At 44.0% G+C, this 23,352-nt stretch overlaps 1 protein-coding gene across 5 annotated transcripts in view; it reads right to left on the reverse strand.

The window, feature by feature from the left end:
- Positions 1 to 200: 200 nt before the first annotated feature.
- SENP5 (SUMO specific peptidase 5) overlaps positions 201 to 23,352 on the reverse strand; it is a 362,099-nt gene continuing 338,947 nt past the window's right edge. For all 5 annotated transcript variants that reach the window (XM_069618625.1, XM_069618622.1, XM_069618626.1 and 2 more), the window contains exon 12: positions 201 to 6,736. In XM_069618625.1, the coding sequence (XP_069474726.1) occupies positions 6,626 to 6,736 (111 nt within the window). In that variant the 3' untranslated portion in view covers positions 201 to 6,625. The remainder of the gene's footprint in view (positions 6,737 to 23,352) is intronic.

The raw sequence follows: 23,352 nt of genomic DNA on the forward strand, positions 1-23,352 counted from the left end.
TTAGAGTCAGGTGATAGTTTGGCGACAGGTTCAGATGTGGCGGTTCTGAAACCGAATATTCCTTTAGTATGAGGATAGGATGAAGTCCTAGAACACAAAGAAGAGAAATGTTTTACCCAGATGCATTGACAAAAGAAACCGATTCCGTAATATTGAACTACTCAGTACATTTAGGTTCATAACAATTGTAAACCCACATATTAAAAAATAAATGTCTTTATTTTTCAAACAATGCGTCACATTAACAGGTTTCAATTTTCACTAAATTTTGTGAAGTAAACATTTTGATTAATTTTATGGTCCTGAGATGCTTCAAGTCCTTAACTTACTCCAGCCATTTTAAAAAAAGCAGTTTGTAGAAATTCTCTACAAAACATCTAAGCTTTTAGCCAATACCCCAATACAATTTTTCAATGCCTAGCCAAAGCAAAACAGTGAATCTAAAGGTCAACAACCCCAAGTAAATGATACAAAGATTAATTTGAAACAAAAATGCAAAATGACAACTCTTGTGTGGAACTAAGGAAACATACTACAGTATATGCAAGGCTAAATTAGCAAGTAGTGAAGCGTTCAAGTCATTTTTGATATTCAAAACTATCTATTGATTCAGATATTTTGGTGTGAAACATCCACATTACAACTGCCATTGTGACAAGAATGTAAGAGCTTTAATATATGCATCAGCCCATTATGTAAACATTTCAGAACTTTGATGTTTTAAAGCAAATGTTTAAATCTACAAAATGTGCGCTGCATTGCCAATATACTACATTGGAACAGATTCCTTTTTCACTACAGTGCAATAGTTGGTAGCTATACATACCTGGTCTTAAGTAGTTCCATTGCCAAAAGGAAATAACTTGCTCAAAAACCTTTGAGGATTCAATTATAAAAAAAAGTATCAGGTCTGCAGGCATTCACTTTATGGGTAACCTTTTCGTTTTTCTTAATGATTGTGCAAAGCATTTGAATGGAAAACTTTAAATAAAAAAAAACGACCAATTTCTTATTAGGACTGGAACATAAATCCAACGCAAGGTTATTTCACTGGCACAACCAGGGACTTAGAAATAGAACATAGGCAAACTATGTAGGATGCTAGGAGTGCTAGTTATGCCAATATATTGTTTACATAATTTAAGACAGAAATTTTGAATTGAATCGAGAACGTGTTTACAAAAAAGAAATCTGTAGTTAATACATTTTTGTAAACTTTGGTAAAATGAACTTGATGCAATCTAAAACATCAGGATTAAAGAATGTATGGGGAAAACGTACTGACTTGCATGGGTTCAGCAGCTCTAGCAGTTGAGACTATTCAATTGTGAGTTCCACCACTTACCAAAGTGGAACCCAAGATAAAAACAATTTATAAGCCATAGTACCTTTTAATAGTACCTTTTAATTCTCTATTGGAAGAAGTTAAACCTGATATTAAATATAAAAAAGCTCTACAAATTTGAAATGTATGTACTTTAAGCATTGATTATCAATAGTTTGACAGCACTTTGTTTAAAGAAAGTGTAATATAGTGCTACTGCAAACACTTTTCCAAAAAAACAGAACAGATCTTACTGTATCTATACTACACTACTGCCTGCAAGAATTGAAAACAATAGTAAACTGGGCAATGGTCAAAAACGTATGGATTCCAGCATTAAATTGCCAAAAAGAGTGCATATCCCACAGAGGTCTCCTTTCCAGCAAGCATAGGCACCAAATAAATCATTTGCCACAAAGAAAATCCCCTCCACCCCTACGTTTGTGCAAGCTCGTGTAAACATTCCAAAAGGCAGTGCCTTCAAACAATACTGAAGACAAAGTAAGATTAAACAACCCCTTTGTTCAGGTAGAAAACTAGGTTTGTACCGGAAAGCTAAAAAGTGAGAGCTAAATCATAAATCAGGACACATGCAGTTGCATGTGGGCTAGTTCTAGGCAGCTGAAGACTAAGGATGATCCATCAGCCTTCAGTGCGGCCCTTTTCCACAGTTGTGGTGATGGAACACTTGGATAGAGTGAAATAGAAGCAACCTGGTTATTACCATTGAAAACAAACACTGAAAATCTCAAAACCTGCTAAGAATATATGATTGTTATAACTCTAGTTGTGCAGTTCTGAATCCTTGCATAGGGAATATTCGGAAAAGGAAAGTCAATCCAGAATATGATTAGATCTACTGTCATAAAAGAATTTAAAAATCAAACATCATTTTCACATGTCCAGACTAAAAAGAATGCAAAAGTTAGCAAAACAATTGCAGTCCATGCCAAAGACACTAAATCCGATATTGGCAAAGGTCCATTTAATACACTGAAATTCTCTCAACTGAGAAGTCCACACAGGTCTTGCTGAACTACGCAAGACAGAATAAGTGCAGATTAAAACTGGATCAATGTACCGAGAGTGAAACACATGACTGATCTTCAGGGAACTCTTACTCTGGATCAAACCTTTAAGAGTATTCATGCCCAATTACATTCAGGAATGCAACAGGAAACGTGAAAACATTTTATGATGCTTAGGCCTAATGGAAAACCACCATAAACAAAACAGACTTCGATTTCAAGTGTTTCAATTTGGGCGTTAGCCCAGAATCTGAGGATTGCATCAATGTGCATCTTACACAGTATGATAGCAGCGCAACATCTCAAATGAGCAATACACCAAGGAGAAGTAGGTTTACATACAAATGGAAGTGGGCTCTCTAGGATCTGGATACAAGTTCAGGAATGCTCAGACCCATGCAGTGGGCTTGCAAACTGAATTGTCCATACCGAAAACAAGTGATGTACTCCAGTCTCCTGTATTAATTCTTTAGAAACAAAACCCTCAATGTGATAATGGGTGACATTTACAAAATGCAAGAAAAAGCAAAATATCATCTGCCCACAATAAGGGACATTTCAACTGTCAAGAAGGTTTTCCTTGTAGAGAACTAAAGGGACCTGAACGTGTGTAGGTTTGACACTTCGATTTCTATCATTCTGTGGAGCAGCTATGTAGGCCCACAACACTGTATGGGGAGGCGGCCAAAATAAATGACAGGATGCTGTAGATAAGTCTTCCATTAATGCCAATTAAACTGCAGCAACCAAATAAAAAATATCCAGGTTTACAATATACTTCGAGGGAGCCTTTCAAATAGCCAATAGAAAAGATCAAGAGTCTTCAATAGGCTTCCACAAAGCTAAATCTGTAATTTTGAACAAATGTAGTTGCTGGAAGTTTAATGGTGGCGGCGGGCTGAGGAAGGTAAATGCATAAACTGGAGGATCATTAAGTTGCTAGGCAAATCATAAGGAGCATTACAATGGGAAAGCAGGTGGTGTACGGATAATGCAAACAGATACCAGCATGTCAATTTTTAAAAGAACAGAAAGAAACCAAGCTTCTTCATGCAGCCAATCCAAGGCCCTCTCGGTACGTCTGGCGCTGGACAAAAAAAAAATAAAAAATACACAAACAAATGAACAATCTAGTTAGTACAAGGGATCCGAAATTAGGATCACGAGCGCCCGTACATCGGCAAAGATTCTCTTTTGTCCTTAGTTCCGCATGCCGCACATCAGCACCCCACTGAGTTTATTACAATAACTTAAAGCACATCAATATTTTGCATCTTGAAAGCTTGAACAGTTGGAGTGATTAGATTTACCTCTTCGCACAGATTAATTTTACATTGGCAGGTTAAACGTTTTATAACAGACTCCTGGGCTGTTCTAGTTCAGTTGAAGGTCAATGTTTTGTAAAAGAAACAAAGTTTCTTTCTTTTGTAGAGAAAAGTCAGACAGCTAGTCAGCCAGTGCACAAAAAGCCCTGCTTAAGTAAATAAATAAATAAACCCTGCTCAACATGAACTCAGTACTTTCAAAGGATTAAGGTAAGTTTTACACAGGGCAAATTGACACTATGCATACCAATGCTATTCCTAACCCTCTCAGGTAGTGAAGTCCATTTGGTGACTCATGAACTGCCAGTGCAGCACAGGAATCACCAAAAGGGGTGCATTCTGCTTCTGGAAGCAATGCAATGTATGATTTCCCAATCGCCAATTTACAAATCAAACACTTCCAGCAGAATTTAGTGTGAAGATAGGATCGTAATCACTATTCGTTGGTTAAAGGAAACCCTAAACAAAAATCTTAGTGTTGAAAGTTTTCATGTTTTACATGTACCAATCAAACAATCATTACACGGCTGTTTAAGGTATTTTTGCAAACTGTCTTCCATTTTGTGAGACACCTTCAAACCATAAAACGGTGGGTGGGTGGGGGGGGGCGGGAGGCATTTCGCAACAAAACCATACCATTGAAACCTTAAAATCAAAGATTTACACCCAATAATGACCCTGCCACAACTGTAGACTATCCACCTTCCCTAGAACTCCAATCCTCCATCTCCAAACCCCATACTACTTAAAATGCAACCAGCACATACCTATGCATATTTGGCAACCCAGATCACACTATCCTTACTCCATTAAAACCATTACTCATCCTACTAGTAATACTACAAAATGCACTAGTTCAGCTACTCAAGGTGCTGCTAACCGTCCACTAAATACCAGTAGTTCTATGCTACTAGGTGTATACTACAAAAGCTACACCAAGTTACTACTATTAATACCACTAATGTATCTCCTGTGATCAGTACTATCATTACTGGCATTTCCACTAATACTAGTATAGCTGCTGCCATAACTGCTACTGGTCATCCTGGAAAGCACTAAAAATTGGAGTTGTCCCAACAGTGTAAAGATAAAGAAAAGTAGAAGCGATATGATTAATGCCAGAGGTACCATTCCATGTGGAAGTATTTGGTACCACAAGTTACTGAACTTGTATAATGGCACCAGTAATGGCAATAGCAGCAGTAGAACCAATAGTACTTTTGCAGTGCTATGGTAAGTATGCCAGGTACAGATATTGGAGGGCGCTGGGTAGCCAAGTACAGCATTCAAATGAGGACTGGATTGTCAAAAGGAAATGCAATCCATTACTTTATACCTTTGCAGTTGTATACCACAGTCATATACCACCACTTCCTGTTCAGGGGTTAAAGGCGGTTTACAAAATAGTTAATATCGAAAGTAAAGGGCTTGTGAAAAGAGTAACAAGAACATTTGAGAAAGCAGCCTTCAGTAGAAGTACAAAATGTTGATCAGAAAACTAAGTGACGGTTCCCTAAATTTAGCACAGCAGCCACATCCCCTTTCCATAAACTAAAAGGCAAATAGAATCTTCTGCATATCCTTTGCATCTGGAGTATTTCTTCCAGTATCATTTTTCTACTTCTGTGCACCAGCCATCACAAGCACTGCTGAAATTGTTGGTAATCGTAAGGGTTTCTAGCATAATTATCTACCTTCCATTTATAGGAAACATGACTTCAGTCATACAGCACTTGTGTCAAAATGACAGTAGCACAAAACAGGTTTTAGTAGTACAAGCATGAACACTTCTATTGACATGTAATCCACCAGGAGCAAAAGCACGTTTCAATAGGAACTAAAATGCAAAAAGATTAGAGGGAGCTCTTTGATCTACCTATTACAGTATACCAACTTCAAGGGGTAGACCCAACCTAAAAACTAAGATTCCCCAGGTATATTCCCAACTTTCAAAACTAAATTTCAAATAATGCATACAAAGGAAGATATTGAAATGGTTTTAAATGTGTTTTAAGATCACTCAAGTATCATAAGAGTTTTATACTTTGGAAAACGCTATTGTACAGCAAACGGTAATAGTCCTGATTCCAGAAGTCCAAGTCTACATATTGAATATTAATATGTTAGTGCAACTCGAAAATATCCACCATCATCTGGGGATTCAGATTGTAGACTGCATATAGCAATTGCCACTCAAATCTGGACAAAGTTACACACCGTAAAGCTTGCTATAGTAACTAAGCAGGCACCACATATGAATAAGGTGTCTTACATCTGCCAAAAGGTTTCTCAAGACATTGGCACCAATAAATTATAAATGGCAAGAGCTTCTATAGTGAGACCGTAGGGTAAAGCATCACTCAAACAATGAAAAACCCAAACCGTTGACTCCCCTTAAAGTATTACGATTAGAAATGTACAACTGGTAACCAGTAGTGTTGAAGCTCCATCTATCCATTAAAAATGAGGATAAGTTAAACCAGTTGGTAAAGGAATGAGTCAAGATTTGCATTATTCCTAGCACCACAACATATATTTAAATGTTATTTCTTGATGCCAAGATAAAAATAAAAAACAAAGGAGACATTTTTAGATTTCTTGAAAAATGTAAATCTGTATTCTGTATTTTCTATCTACATGTCAAGGTGCACCAAATCTACAGTTTATACTTTATTGCATGCTTTTATTTGCCTATGAGCATGCTTACAGAATAAATATTAAATACAAGAACATGAAGGAAAAGCATCAAAATGGACATCAGAAATATTCTCATGTGGGTTCTACCTGCAAAAGCAAAACTTGTCCAAAGTATAGTGAAGAAAAAGTTGAGGTAACAATAGTGGCCGCACCCACTAAAGTGACGAGAAACTTGAAAGTGTGGAAGTGTTCAGAAATTCAAGTCCAACACAACTATCTTGTATTCCAAACTGAAACAGCAGCTTGAATTTTCAGTCCATCAGACGGCATTCACAGAGCTCCTTGTAAATCCTTTTCCTGACTCTAGGCATGTCATCCTGCGAGAACTGGAAAGGTTGTTCCAAAGCAAGGCACTTGCAGTACTATGGAGATAAATAGCAAAAAACACAAGCTTGATTAGTGACAAAAATTGGTTTATGGCAAACAAAAGGAGACACTGCTGATTAAGGATACCAGTCAAACGTACTTCATTTGACTCGGCTATTGCAGGTACTGCAAATGTGAATAACCTGTATTCTCCCTTCAAAAGCTTTAGGATATCGGTTCAAGAAAAGACATGAAAAAAAGATATTGGATCAGGATAAATAAAAATTTGTATACAAAGGTTAAACAGTAGTGCAAAACCACAGATTAAGCTAGAGACGAAGAGATTGTGGTGCTAAAACAAGCATGGAAACTGGCAGACTGCAAAAGTTATTAGTTTGGCATGTAATAAAACTTAACGTAGTGACTACTATTTTCCTACATCGTCTCCCTTCCTCAATGCTTACAAAAAAGGTTCCTGTGTGAATGGACAGGACCAAAGCAATTTTTTAGCATGCAGAAATAAAACCCCCAATTCGATTTTTTAGCATAGCCTCCATCGCTTCCAGCCTTACGCAGGCTACCCCCTAACTGATGTAGACTAAAGAGGTACTGCAGTACGGCCTGGCCAAACCTAGCATCTTCCGGGGGAACTGGGATCCAAGTAGTAGTACCTGCAAAACACAGAAGGCCAACATGGCAGTCTTGGCCATGCTCTAAGGAACAGGTCTCTGAAAGAGCACAGAGGCCGCCTTCGCCCTTCCGGAATGTTTATCAGTGCCTTTCAAAAGGAGACAACCAGCTGTCCATGAGATTGACCTCTGTAGAGCACAAAGAGCCTCTCAGAGGACCAGAACTCTAGTACTGTACAGAAGAGCACACAGCAGATATCCAAGGTGTTCAAGTTCTTGTCGCCCCACCAAAAACAGATTATGAAAGACCATTGGAAGGGAAATCTCCTAGTTAATATGGAATTCAGACTCTCTTTGGCAAAACGGAGGAGTGGGTGCAAAGCACAGCCTCGTCCATAAGGAATTAGTAAAACAGCTGAAGAGGCCAAATGTGTCTGAAGCTCAGTGAGCCTCAAGGACAAAGCAACAGTGATGAGGAATGCTACATTCAAGCGGAGGTCAGTGGCAATGGGCTCAAATGGCTTGTGGACCAGGGCAGTAAGGATGAATTGGAGTTGCCAGCTCGGACAAAGCGCCACTGACCAGAGGAAACATCTGCCCGAGTCCCCTTAAAGTACTGTTTCAGAACCACACCAAAAAGGGAAAGAAACACCCCATCAACATTCATGTATACCACTACAGCAGAACATTGGGTGTCATGAATATATAGGTATGCTAGAATTCTCCAAATCAAACAGGGATGTAAGGATCAAGGCTAGGCTGCAGGCCAGGGGGTTAATCAGCCGGTCAAAGCACCAGTAATGGAAATGTGACAGTTTACTTTTGTTCTGTGCGCTATTCGAAGTATTGCGGGAAGCCATGATTATGCTGAAATTCTCCTCAGACAATCCTAGATTACCAAGAGTGTGTTGCTCAGGTACCAAACCGATAACCAAGTAATGGAACGAGGTATGCCAAACCCTTCCTTCCCACCCTCTCATGACAACAGTTCCGGCCTAAAGGAGAGCCCTATAGGAGAAGTGTGCCAGTATCCTCAGTTCTGAGAACCAGAACCAGTCCGCCCTCCAAAGAACCACCAGGTTAAGTCTCTAGCAGGAGATGGCAAGGCCCTCTGCCATTTAAACCTGGTGCTTGCCCTGACTATGAAGGAAAAAGTGAGGGCATTTTGCATTCCGACGAGAAGCAAACTCGTCCAGAGAACATCCCATGTCGCAAATAGATCCTGGACCAACGAGGGACAGAGTTTGCATTCGTGAAGAATCACCTCCAATTTACTGAACACAACCGTCTTCTGATTGGACTCCACATGCAGAATACCTGAACTCCATATCCTGAGCAATGGACCACTCACATATCACCAATGCCAACAGATCTAGGGTGGGGAGACCTGGACCCCCCCTCCCTGCTCGTTATAGTAAACATTTGCTGTGGTATTGTTCGTCGGCACCTGAATACACAGCATCACTTCATAACTGGGAGGAAAGCTTTGAGGACACTGAAGATGGCTTGGAGATCCAGCACAGTGATATGAAAATGAGGATGCTGGGGCTCTCAGAGGCAGCGAACCTGCAACTCACTGCATGTAGCATTGAGCTGAACAAAGGAGTCCGATAATTGCCACTTTTAGGGAACTTATCAAGGTACGGCGGTCGCTCCATCAAAGGAGACCCGGAATGAAAGTAGTAATTGGTCAAACTGCAAACGGAGTAGAGAGCCGGACTCAAAACCGACGGCAGACAGAACAAAGTTCTTCTCATTTTGAGATTGCCATGTGGTACTGACGGCAACACAAGACGCTAAGGCACAAGCTGTCGTAGCAGTGTTCAGGAAAATGTGCATGTAGTGATGGGTTTAAAGAACCTCTGCGGCGTAGGAAAAACCCTTGCCTGGCGAGTGTCCCACTTGAAGCCTACAAAAGTCACACTCTGGTATTCGGTCAATGGCTTCTCTGCATTCACCGACAGGAAGAGAAGAGATGGACCAGAAGAGCTTTGGGTGACGACCAACGCCCATGGACAGGCCACCCAGAGCAGCCAGTCATTGAGGCAGGGATACATGTGAATGCCCCCCCGCCCCCACCCCCACCCACTCCTCCGCCTAAGGAAGGCTGCCACTCCAAAATTTATTATAACAAATCTGTGTGCTGCCAGCAGGCCAAAGGGAAGCACCAGGTTCTGGAACTGCTGGATTCCCCTGCAAAAAGCAAAGTAAGCAGATGGGCATACAACACATTCAGGGTCCCACTACGCAGATCCTAGCTACTTGACTGGCAGGAGATTGGATCTGCACCAGTGTAATTACTTTGAATCATTCCAGGCGAAAAACGTAATTGGAGAACATGTCCAGAATGGTGTGCACGCCAGCCTGGTTGTTCTTTGGCACCAGTCTAGAATATCCTGTCCTCTTCTGGGATGCGTAAACCTCAGACACCGACTGGATGCCCAGCAGCTTTTAATTCTTGGATGCAAACTTGAGGGTCAAATGCGACAGTGGAAGCCTGTAGTTGAAAACAAGTCAAGCAACTGACAGGACCAGAGGATCCCAAATTGTCCCCATTCTTACAGATGGAAAGAGCCACCCAACCAACTAGAGAATTAGAACGAAGCAGCCAGGCAATTCTTTGTTTTGACTTCCGACGGAGATGGCCACTAGGTGGAGTGAATTGCTGCCTTTTTCTGGGTTGAATGGGGAATTAGGGGGTTGTTGCGCTTGCCTTGTCAGCCTCTCTTGAAAGCCTTTTCAACCTTCAAATAAGGTACAACTCTGAGCTTGCATCCAATCGCGTAAAGGATCTTGCACTTTTGCCCAAGACGGACTAGAAGGAAGCACCAGTTGCAGAGTCGCCACAGACAATATGGAGGAAAGGATTAGGGTGAGAGACAGGGAAATCTCAGAGGATGGGAGCACATTTCCACCCTTCTGTTAACGATTGCCCCAGAAGAACAAGTTACTTACCCCTGGTAACTTTCTTTCGACTGGATGTTCCTCCCATGTATTCCTTATCTTTTGGTATTTCCAATGCACAGCTTAGCTGCTTCAGAATTATTTTTCCAGCAGGGGATTCTGTGCGTCGATGCCTGTCGACTCTGTCCCTCAGAGGCCTCAGTCTCGACGTCACCAAAGGGGGGGGTGGGGCAGAGTTATATACGGGATACATTATTCACCGTAAATCGTATTTCTGACGCTTGTATCGGCTTAGATTCACATGCTGTGCATGGGCCGACATCTAGTGGAAGCTGCAGAGTATTACAGTTGTTTTCGAAACTCGAAAAGGGACGTCGAAAGGGCATGCCAGTAATACGATCCCTAGTGTGACATCCCCTGTACCCATGATCCCTCAGGCATCAAGGTCCCTCATATTGTTTTTTTTCTGACATGAGGGAGCATGAGGTGTAGCGTGAGTACAGTTGTATCTAAGCAGATGCGTATCAGACAAGCTCATAAGCATCCATGCGCATTCTCTCCGAGGGGAAGGATAGATGGGTCGCATGTGAATCTAAGCAGATACAAGCATCAGAAATATGATTACGGTGAGTAATGTATCCCTTCTGAGGCTTGTGGAATCTGCTTAGATCACATGCTGTGCATAGATTAGCGAGCAGTGTGAGAAGAAGGTGGGATGTGAGAAGGTTCATGAGCGAACAAATGTCTTGGAACCGCTTGTCCCACTTGTATCTGTCTTGGAATGAGTGTCAATGCAGTAGTGATGAGTGAAAGTATGTATTGAGCTCCATGTAGCTGCTTTGCAAATACTGTCTATAGGGACATTTGCAATGAAAGCCATGGTCACTCCTGTGCCTCTTGTGGAGTGAGCCCTGGGCGTAAAAGGCAGTGTCTTATTTGATAGGGAATAGCACAGTTGGATACATCCGACTATCCACCTAGAATTGGCATTCTTAGAGATGCAGTCACCTTCTCTGCTTGGCGCTATGGAGACAGTTGATCCGTCTTTCTAAGCGATCTGGTCTTATCTACATAGTAGAGGACCGCCCTCCTCACAACCAGTGTGTGGAGTTTTACCTCAGCTCAGCTGTTGGGTTCCTGGAAGAAAGCCGGTAGCTCGATTGACTGGTTTACATGACATTTGGAGATTAATTTAGGGCAGAACCTAGGGTGAGTAACTAAAACCAGCTTGTCTTTGTGTACAACAAAGAAAAGATCCTGCACTGACAATGCTTGTATTTCACTAACTCTTCTTATGGAAGCGATAGCCACTAAGAAGGCAGTTTGGTAAATCAGGTGTTTGAGACTGGACTTGTGCATCAGCTCGAAAGGGGCGCCCATGAGCTTAGCGAGTACAACATTGAGTACTATTCCTGGCTGTGGGTTTGAAATTTGAGGATGAGTCTCTTTACTCCCTCCATGAATGCTTTGACGACAAGTACCTTCCACCATGAGAGCTTATTGTGGGAAGTGGTGTAAGCTGACAAAGCCGCCAGGTGGACCTTTAAGGAGTTGAACACTAACCCTGCATCCAGCAAGTGGAGCATATATGTCAGAATGTGGGAAGGAGTACATTCAATGGGGTTCATTTGTTTAGACTGACACCAAATTACGAATCTTCTCCATTTGTCAAAATAACAGTGTCTAGTGTTAGGTTTTCTTGATTCCTTCAAGATGTCCACAAATCTTTGAGGCATGTTAAGATGACCAAACTATGACTTCAGGAGCCATGCTGCCAAGTTCATTGAGTGAGGTTGAGGGTGCACTGTTAGGCCCTCGTGCTGGGAGAGCAAGTTGTATGGGCACAGGAGTTTGATGGGATCGCACTTCGCCGGTTTGCGCAGATGTGGATACCAGGGTTGTCTTGCCCCCATAGGAGCAACTAGGATGAGCGTCATCTGTTCCTTGTGGATCTTGTTCACCACCTTCTTAATGAACGTTGTTGGGGGGGAAAAGCGTAAGCAAATTTCCCTGAATAGTTCATCCATAGGGCGTTCCCCTTGGATCCTGGCTGGGGAAATCTGGACGTGAAGTCTGGGCATTGCTTGTTTTCGCTTGTAGTAAACCAGTCTATTGTGGGGAAACTGTTCTACTACCTCTGCGTGAAGTTGCCAGTCGTGTTCCTCTGGTAGGAAATCTCTGCTCAATGAGCGAGTTGAGTTCCCCTGGAACGTGCTGTGACGATAGGATTATCTTCCGTTTGAGTGCCCATTTCCAGATTTGCTGTGCAAGTTTGGACAGATTTGGAGAACGTGTGCCCCCTTGTTTGTTTATGTAAAACATTTCTGTAGTGCTGTCTGCCAGGACCTGCACAGATTGGTTCCTTAATTGGGGTTCGAACACCTGAAGGGCCTTGAATGCTGCCAGAAGTTCTAGTAGATTGATGTGGTTCTGAGCTGTTGCGCAAGACCACAGACCCTGCGATGTGTGGTGAAGGTAGTGTGCCCCCACCCACCCAGCAAGAGAGGTGTCCGGTTTCCCCTTCAGCAGATTTTCTCTCTTCGACCAGTGAAGATTTTGTACCAGTGTTGGCAAAACGACCACTAGATCGTCCCACTGACCGCTTGCCCGAATTCATTGTTTCGCCAACCATTCCTGCATGGGTCGCATGCGCAGGCGTGTGTGTGGAAGAAGGTAAATACAAGATGCTGTCATGCCTAGCAAGCACATCGCTTTGCCCACCCTTATCTGGCGGTTGGCGTGATAATGTGATATTTTCAACAGCATATTTTGGACTCTTTCCTCTGACGGAAATAACAACCCCTCGTGTGTTTAGGACAACTCCTAGGAACCGTTTGTGCTTGTCAGCCCAATTGAAAGAGGAGGTTGATAGTCCTTTGAATGCAAATTAGGGGGGACTCCCCTGTAATGAGCCAGTCGTCCAGGTAAGGGTCCACTGGGATTGCCTCCCTGCACAGGTGTGATGCCACCACCGCCAGTACCTTGGTGAATACCCTTGGGTCGAAGGGTAGCACTTTGAATTGTTAGTGCTGGTTTGCGATCTTGAAACGCAAGAATGTTCTGTGTGCTGGGAAAATTGAAATATGAAAATAGGCATCTTTCATATCCAGTGTTGCCATGTAATCCTTTTTTAGTAGAGGATTACCTCTTGTAGCGCAGAACTTTTGTGGCTTTACATATTTGTTTGCAGGGTGCAAATCTAATACTGGGCACACGGACAGATCTTTCTTTGGCACAAGGAAGTAAGTTGAATAAATACCTCCGTTTACCTGGTTGGCCGGGACGATTTCGATTGCGTCCTTTAGCAGAAGTGTGGCAACTTCCTCGAGGAGGATACGCTGGTGTTCGTTTGAATGGAGCCATTGTCGTGGGTGGTGGTTTAGGGGCAGTTGGAGGAGCTCTATACAGTATCTGCCTGTTACTGTGGACAGCACCCACCTGTCTGAGGCGATTCCCTCCCATGCGTGGGTGAAGCTGGAAATGCGCCCGCCTACTGGAAAGGCATGGGGGGGGGCACCTGAATCGGATAGTCACTTTTTTGTGGAGGGGTACCCTGATGAGGAGTAGCCCCTGCCACGAGCTCTGGCTCTACGCGGTCCTCTAGGATCATTCTGGGAGGACTGACCTTGATTATTTCCCCAGGGAGTCCCTTGGCTCTGATTGTAATTGGACCCCCGTTGTGAACCTTGGCCACGAAAACGTGTAAATTGCCATTAACCCTCTAGCCGGATGGCTTGTTGGCGAGTTGATCTAAAGATTTAAGTGCGTCATACTACTCTTTAGCTGCCTTAGGGGCGTCCTTGACGGCCTTGGCAAAGAGCACGTTGGGTTCGATTGGCATGTTAAGGTGGCCTGCATTTCCGTTCTAAAACCTGATTGCTGCAGCCAGACGTGACGTTTAATAACAGTACCCTGTGCAATAATCCGGCCATTGTCTGCAGCGTCAAGGTTGGTCTTAATTATACAGCTCAACACTGCTCTCCCCTCTGCGGCAACCTGTGCTAGCTGGGATTTCAATGGTTCAGGGGCAGATGACAGTAAGGCTGACACTACCTCCCATTGTGGCAGCCAAGAGGGTTGCATTGTTTGCAATTCTGGTCTGGTAAGCCGGGGAGGAGTCAACCTTTTTGCCCATTGTATAAAGCTTTTTGCTTTCCTTGTCAGGTGGTGCCTCAAAGGAAGAAAGGGGGGTGCCTGCTCTTTGCCTAGTTGTAGTTACGACTAAGGAGTCGGGTTTCAGCTGCCCTCTAATATATAGTGGGTCTTAAGGTGCCGGTTTAAATAGCTTTTCCATACAGATGTTTACAGCCCGTGTGAGTTTAGGGGTCTCTAATGACGTTTGTATCTTGCACTGTACTGACTGGAGTAGAGGAATAAACTGTGCCACCGTCTTCTTGTCCCCAAGGGTTTCTTCTACAAAATCCTTATCCTCCTGTGTCTCAATTTGAAAGTGCTCTGCCGCCCCGGCGAGCACCTCATTAAGAAGGGTTTGGTTGTCAAGGAGAATCAGTGATAGGGGGGTCCTGATCAATAGGTGAGTCGATGGGATACATATTGGCCTCTGGGTCAGCCTCTTGGTCTTCATAGTCCCCATAATAAGGGTCTGCTGCATCCTCATTGTACTGAGGGTCAGCTGCCCCTACAATTGAGAGGTCTTCACGTTCGGAGTCCGGGTCATAGAGCTCTACGACTGTGCTATGCACTGGGATTTCTTTACGAGACCTTTTAGTAGGGGGTTGAGAAGGTTGAGCAGAGACTTGTGACCCAGCGGTAGCTGTTGGGTGGGGGGGGGGGGAGGGGAGTAGTGGAGTGGAAACCTTCGAAGTAGGCAGGGTCCTTTTCGTAGAAATTGGCCATAAAGGACATTCTCCTCATGACCCCGTCTATGTCTTGTGATGACCATTGTGCTGAACTTGGGAAGACCAAGGTTTGGGAAGGAAGTCCTAAGTCTTCATCTGTGGGAGGAATTACCCCAGATTTCTTAGGCCTAACTTCTAGAGGTTTATTCTTATGAGGGATGGGCCTAGAGTCTTGAGTTTTTTCCGTACGAGGTGTTTTATCCTTCTGAGGGCTTTTATACCAATGAGGGGTCTTTGAGGACTTTTTTGTGCAGCTTCAAGAAAATTAGACTGCAGAGTATATTGGGAGGGGTGCTAAGGAATACATGGGAAGAACATCCAGTCGAAAGAACGTTACCGGGGTAAGTAACTTGTGCTTCGAATGGATTGTGTCCTCCCACGTATTCCTTATCTTTAGATACACTCCCAAAGCTGTTTCTAGTTTTACTGCAAGGAGTCAGAATTTTACATAACAAATTAATAGTTTTCATGGGTGTGTGCATGGAATTCAACACTGCTTTACCAAATACAGTTTCCTGACCTGAGGAAGAGCCTAAACTAGAATGTTTGGTGAAAGTATATACATACTACCATTCGGCAGCTGCACACATTCCTTTTATTGGCACTCCCCTCTGTAATACAGAGGAAGTTGCCATGCCTCTGGTCGAATAAGCACATAGGCCTTCTGAAGATTTTTTCCTGCCAGTCTGTAGCATTCTGATATTGCCAATACAATCCATCTAGCTAATGTCTGTTTGGTGATCACCATACCCAATTTGTGGCCCACAGACGAATAATTGGTCTTCCTGTCTTAACTTTGCTATTCTAATGATATAAAAGCTCAGTGCACATTTAGGATCAAGCCTGTGAAGTCTCTCCATATCATTCCAAGGGCAAGGAGGAGGGTAACATGATGGTAAAGTTATCTTCTGTAGGAGATGAAATTCAGAGACAATTTTGGGTAAAAAGATGCGTTTTACCTTCAGCACCACTGTTTCCTTATAAAATGTGTGTAAGGCGGCTTGCAGGATAATGCCTGAAGCTCACTCACCCTACGGGCAGATGTAACCACTACTAAAAAGATTGTTTTCAGGGTTAGTAGCCTCAAAGGACAGGAGTGTATAGGCTCTAAAGGAGCACCCATGAACTTCAACACCAAGTTGAGATCGCAAACCAGGACTTGAAAAGGGACTGGAGGGAAAACATGTGTCAATCCATTTAGAAATTGGATTATTAGGAGGTATGTTAAAGTAAGAAACTTCTTCTAAAGTGCGCTTAGATATAGAAAGCCCAGCCAGATATCCTTTAATGGCACCAATCTGGAGCCCCAGATTAGCTAGGTGTAACAAAAAGGAGAACACCATAGGTGTATTACATGTAAATGGATCAACATTCTTTATCTCTACACCAGCTGCAGAATTTGTTCCAAACGCAGTGGTACAAAGACTTAGTCGCTGGCCTTCTGGCCGAAAGCAAAATCTCCATTACGTCATCCAGGAGGTCCCAATCCTTGTAGCTCAGCCTCGCAGAAACCATGCGTGAACGATGAGTGTCTTGATCTCTGGATTGAGAACCAGACCCCCCTCCTGTGAGAGAAGGTCCTCTTTGTGGAAGACGTATTGGAGGGCAGATGGACATGTCCAGAAGGTCGGGGTACCACGTCCTCCTGGCCCAATCCGGAGCAATTAGGGTCATGGATTTGCCGAACTTTCTCAACCTCCTGGTGACAGAAATGACGGGGACTGCAGGAAACAAGCACAGAAGTGGAAACTCCCAGTCCACCACAAATGTGTCTCCTAGAGCTCCTCTTGGGGGAAATTCCCTGGAGGAGAACAGTTTGCACTTCTGGTCACAAACACATCCACTTGAGGGGTTCCCCAAAGGGTGAAGATCTCTTGAAGGACTTCCTGAGCTAGTTTTCACTTGTGGGAGACTGCTCTGCCTGCTCAGAGCGTCCGCCGCCGTATTCTCCACTTCAGCTAGGTGAACTGCTGTTAGGGAGATTCCTTCTTGGATTGCCCAGAACCAGAGCTGAATTGCCTCTCTGCACCGTGGTAGTGACCCTACACCACCTCTTTTGTTGAGGTAGTACATGGACACTGTTGTCAGTCATTATCAGGACATTCTTTCCCCATACAGATGGCAGAAAAGCCTTCAGCGCCAGTCTTATTGCCCTCAGGTCCAAAAGGTTGATTGTGATGGAGAGCAACGACCAGGGATTGTCAGATCGTTGGGGGTGGGCTCCCCACCAGGTGAGTGAGGCGTCCATCACTATTGTGATCTCTGGCCATGGTTGCCAAAAAGGTTCTCCTTTCAAAATGTTCTCCTGGAAGGCCCACCACCGAAGGTCCTGTGAGACTCTGCTTGGAATCTGTAGAAGTTCTGATGTAGATGTTCTGACGTCCTTCCTGAGAATTGGGACCACCGAGTCCCGAGAGCCCATTGGAGAGGTCTCATTCTCAGGCAAGCCTCTGGCACCAGAAAAATGCAGTATGCAAGAGGCCGAGCAACCTCAAAATCGAAGGCCGGTAGATGCTGGGCACTCTAACTTGGGTCACCTTCTGCAGAATGTATTGAGCCCTCACCTCTGGTGGCGAAGCTTTTCCCAGGGATGCATCCAGGACTGCCCCCAATGAACTGGAGCTTTTGAGATGGTAACATGTGAGACTTCTTGAAGTTTAGGGAGAAGCCCAATCTGTGAAGGGAGTGACAGTTGGAGCCGAGATGTTCCAGGGCCTGTTCGGGGGAACTGGCTCTGATCAGCCAATCGTTCAGGTAGGGGTTAACATGATTGCCCCTCTCCTGAGACTCGCTGCCACCACTTCCATTAACTTGGTGAAAACCCTTGGGCGGAGGTTAGCCCAAATGGCACAACTCGAAACCGATAATGAGACCTGCCAATAGTAAACTTAGGTACTGTGTGTGCTTGTGATGGATCGACACATGAAAGTAAGCATCCGGAAGGTCCAATGATAGCATCCAATCCTGAAGCTGGATGGCCTGAAGGATCTGAGAAAGGGTAACCATCTTGAACTTGTCCTTCCTGATCAACTTGTTCAAGTCCAAGAGGAGTCTCAATCCTCTGTCCTTTTTTGGTATTAGAAAGTACGGGGAGTATCAACCCTTGTTCCTCTCTGCTACAGGTACTGGTTCTATAGTACCTTCCTCAAGCAGGGTTAATATATCCTGCATAAGTAGCGGATCTGAAACTTTTTTAAGAGCTGTTCCCCGGTGGATGACAGGGTTTTTTTTTTTTTTTTTAGAAAGGAAAGGCAGTAACCCTGGGCAACTGTTTCCAATGCCCATGAATCTGAAATAATAGCCTGCCATTCTGTCAGATGCTGTGACAGGCTGCCTCCCACTGCAGTCTTGTGAACCAAGTCCTCAGAGGTTTTGGGGCGGCTGAAGCAGTGGCTGATGGTAAAGTAGCCGCTGCAGTCCAAGTACCTCTTCCCCGTCCATCACGGGGGAAATCTTCTTTGGCCTCTTTGAACTGGCTGTCCTCTGCCCCTTCCAAATGTGGAGTAGTGATGAAAGGACCTAACCCTACAGGGTGCACCAGTGAAGCAATTTTGAGGTTGTCTGATCGCAGTACCAAGTGATTTAGCTGCTGCTTTTGAAGTTTGCAGTTTAGTTAAACTCATCAGCCTTGCTTCCGAATAAATTAGTACCGTCAAAGGGCATGTTGAGCAGTCTGGAATGTACGTCTGGAGCAAATCCCGACTTTCTCAACCTGGCAAACCTGCGCATAACTGTACTAGCTGCCATTGCTCTGCTGATACTGTCAGCAGAGTCGAGACCAGTCTGGAGGGATTTGCACATCGCATCTTTCCCATCCTTGAATGTTTAAAAACCAGTCTGTTTCTTCCCATTCGGGGATATGGTCAGTCGGCATGGATATACACTCCCAAAGGGAGTGGGTGAATCTTGCCAATGTGCACGTGGCATGAGCCGATTTCAGGGCCATACTCCCAGCCGAGGAGCTAGGGCGTAGTAACGCTCATCATCCCTACCCGGAGGGATTGTAGGGATTTGTCTATTGGCTGAGGTGGCAGCTTGAACCACCAGGCTCTCTGGCGTTGGACGTTTTGATAAATAAAATGGATCACTGCTTGATTCCCTGTGTTTCGAAGTCAACTTTTTGTTGACAAACGGATTGAGATCATGTGCCTCTCAATTGGTAGCTACATGCTTTAGCAAAGCTGCATGGAATGGCACAATTGGGTCTTCTTGACGTCCCCTGTCCAATGTTGGTCAACTCACCTTGTTCAAAAACTGGAGTTGGGTCAAGTCCAACCCATATATTCCACTACTCTGGACATCAACTGTCTGTAGCAAACCTCTGCATGATCACCTGACTCCAAACTGCCTCTTGTGAAGAGTCTAAACCACTGGCATCATGTAGGCACCCTTTAAGATCCTTTATTCTGCTGGACTCTTCAGAAATTAAGTTTTCAGGGACTGATGGCGTTATATATATATAGGGGTATTGGGGGGGGGGGGGTTTAGCGTTGGGTGAGGGGTTTCCCCCCACATGTTACAATTGACCATCACAATTTGGTCAATTGTGAAAAGGTCAATTGTAATTCGAACAGTTGTAAAATGAACAATTTGTATACAACCATATTGGAGGCCAAAAGGCCTAGATTCGTCTGATGATGGCTCTACATCTTCATAGAGGAAAACTGTTGACGTTGATGGCTTCGACACTTGAGGCGCAGAGGAGCTCGAGGCTCGATGGCCCATCAGGAGTTGTGAGCGCCGATGACGCAAAATTCGGCACCAATGGAGTCACTGATGGCGTTGACTCAGTCCTTGAAAGGACTTCCTCGACTCGAGGGATCTTTAGTCCGCCAGGCCCGAAGAGACAGCTTTTATGCCATCAGGGCTTTGGACCGGAGCATGGCTTTTGGGTGTAGTCGAGGGGGTCAAGGCCATATTCTTGAACTCAACATTTTAAGCCTAAACTCTTCTCATTGAACTGGTGAAGCAGTCTTAGTTGGGCATAGGACCAGTTCCAGAGAGGAACTCATAGATGAGGAAGATGGCGATCTATGGCGGCGTTTCTTTCCATGTCTAGACTATGACGAGTGGTGGGAACCACTATGCGATCGGGATAGTTTATTTTTCTTACGGCAAAGAGAAACAGTTCTCGACTCATCTGAAGTTTGTTTTTTCGACAGTCGAAGGGGATGTATGGGGCCTACTTGCCGCAAGCTTACCTCTGTGCTCTCAGGGCTTTCGACGTCATACACAGGCAGTCCTCACACTCCGATGAAGGATGAGCGGATCCCAGACACGACAAGCATATTCTGCTTGGGTCCGTAACGGACATCTTGGAACCACAGTCACAGCATTTTTTGAAACCGACTTGGGAGTGGAAGACGCTGATGACAAAGCCATTCTTTTGAATATTACTCAAAGATTTTCAACAATTTTTCGAAGATCTTCACAAAGGAACGAAGCATACCGTATCTGAAGCATTAGCACAGAAAAATGGAACTGAAGCCAACGGGCTCTGCACATGCTATATATACACACACCTTCAGTGATGTCAACATCGAGACAGAGGCGTCTGAGGGACATCGAGTTGACAGGCATTGACCCACAGCTCCCCTGCTGAAAAAGAATTCTGAAGCTGCAAAGCTGGACGGGAAGAAAACATGAGCATGTGAATCCATGCCAGACCCCATGCTGGAGAAGATAAGAATATGTGGGAGGGCACAAACCAGTCGAAGGAGGCTTTTCCTAGTGCTTCGGACAGGATGTCTTTTTGCATGTGGACCCCCGATTCATCTGAGCTGCATGAGAAGAATACATCTAGCCCCCCCCCCCCTAGTCTGCCATGGCAACTTCAGGCATTGGGATGTCAAAAAGTCAGCAACCATTTAAAGACTTGCTGAAGACTAAGCTCCTCTTCCATTTCATTACTGGTATCCACATGATCAATATTGGCTGGTGGGGAGTCCATCAGAAGTTGCTGGAGGCAGCTATGGCAGAAGGGGAGTTTGGCCCATAGGCCCCTGTACGGAAGAAAACAAACATATTGGACTGAGGAAGGCCACTAGAAGTAGAAGGCAGCACCACTGGAGTATGGACCAAGGAAGTGGTCGATAGCCCAGAAGCCGTCTGGCTGGTGTGCCTACATCTCCCCAAGAACGTCTTTGAAATCGTCCCTCGTCACTGGGGACTGCATCAGGCCCTGAAAGTTTGCAAAACATCTGAGAGGAGGGCTGCTGCATGGAAGAAGGTTGAAACATGAAGCCTGAGAGAAAAGGACCAAAGCAAGGATCCTAGTCTAATTTTTGTCAGATGGAAAGCGGGGGAACCACAGCACGATTCTCAGAAATAACTAACCCCTAGGAGGAGCCAGCTGATTTAGCCCCTTTTTTCTTAGGGATCATCTGGGGCTCTGCAGGCATCTTATTTTTTCCCATAGTCGGGGAGACTTGGATTGCCGTCCGGATTAGACCCTGTGCAAGGAACCGAGCACCTGCCCTTTTTAGCCCTGCATAGTGCCCTTTTATATCCTGTATTTTCCCCTGTGAAATAATTTGCCGTGATTTCACTAAGAGAAAGCTTCTCCACTGAGTGCAATGTTTATGTATTCACTTGAATGCTTGTGTTTCAACCTAGGCAGTTACAGGATTCTGCCTAGGTGGTGGGCTCCACAAGATCTCCTGCACTACTTGTCAATGCAAGCTCCAACCTTTCACTGCAACTTCATCAACTGTACATGAAGATCTAAAAGAAAAATAAACCTCACCTGCTGCCCTCAGAAGCGTACATTACAGTGGCGACGAGGATGAGACAGTCGTAAAACCAAGCATGGTTATCCCTTTCGTGTCACATGAGTTAATGATTTCTCAGTACGCACAATTTACATACTTAATGGTTTGTTCTTCTGCTCCCATTATACTGGACGCTGGGTTTTAGATGAATTCCCATGATTTGCCATGGTTGGAATTGTAAAATGGCTTCAAACACCATGTTCATTATTGATAAATCATAGGTTCCACTGGAATTCAGTGTATTTGTACGCTCCCTGCTATGTGGGCTGCTCATTTCATTGTGGGTTATTAAACCAATTGTCTGCAATGTAGGTCTATTTACTTTGTGTTAATGACTTACTTTATATTGTCGAACTTCTCATCCGTGCAGGGTAGTACACTTCAGAACTTTCTGGTGCAAGTTGGGACACCTTCACCAGGGATTTGCCTTTCAAGTTAGCAAACTCAAATGATAGATTTGTATTATTTGCTGGCATTAATGCAAAGACTGATGTTCACACCTACATACATTTTGGTAGAGAACTTCAAATTCTTGTTTTATACTAGTGCATTCTGATTGCAAGCCCTCTTTTTCCTACATACGAGTACTGTATTATCTTGCGATCAGGCACTTTAATTACTTGACTCTTCTCATACAGAGTTTGCGTACATCACTCACACAATTAATGGTGGTAACTCTTATGAAGGTTTCTTTATTTGTTATAGCTCACGAGTCTTAGCAGTTTCTGATGTTCCCTTTTGCTTACTAATGTGGCAGGTGCAAGTTGGACTACTAACTTAGGACAGACAATAGCTTGTCTGATGACAATAAGCAAACTTTGATCTTCCTAAATGTCAACGTGATCTAAAATGAGGCAGTTACAAAACATTCTGCTGTCTTCAACATCCCCATTTGCTGCTGTGGGGGACCACCACATTATGGTGTCATTAGGAGCTGCAGACAAGGGCGCACAATTAGTTATTTACATGTGTGACAACTTTGTCTATGTGGAATTTCAGGTGATTATAGAGGTACTGATGAGTGTCAGTTTTACCAGTTGAAGGAATCCTAATGCATACATCACAACAGAGTTAAAAGGTTACATACATCACAAGTATGTGACACCCGGTGTTATTATGGACACTAAACTCAGATGATTTCCTGCTGCTTAAATTGCTATATGATGCATCACTTCATTGATGAGGGTTACAATTCTGGCAATACCGTTCTATTTGCTTTAATACATTGCCTTCCCAATTACTATGCAATCCTGGCAATTACTTGCCAATTGCCGTATTTTGCCACTTTCTTCAAGTTGTTCATACATGTAAATCCACATGTGTTTTTTTATTATAAAGGTACCTTGGGACTTCCCCCCGGAAATCGCCCCTGTATGGGAAATCTCTAAACAAGAGGGTCACAGAAATCCCGCCCATACGAGGAGGCTCCTGGGAAGGAGTTCCCCAGCTGGGTGACCTGAAGGGAGAAGACTACTCGCCTCACTGCTTCATCGCTTCCAAATAATGAACA

This window comes from Ambystoma mexicanum, chromosome 10, assembly GCF_040938575.1.
Source record: "Ambystoma mexicanum isolate Mex_15411 chromosome 10, UKY_AmexF1_1, whole genome shotgun sequence".
Taxonomy (NCBI): Eukaryota; Metazoa; Chordata; class Amphibia; order Caudata; family Ambystomatidae; genus Ambystoma; species Ambystoma mexicanum.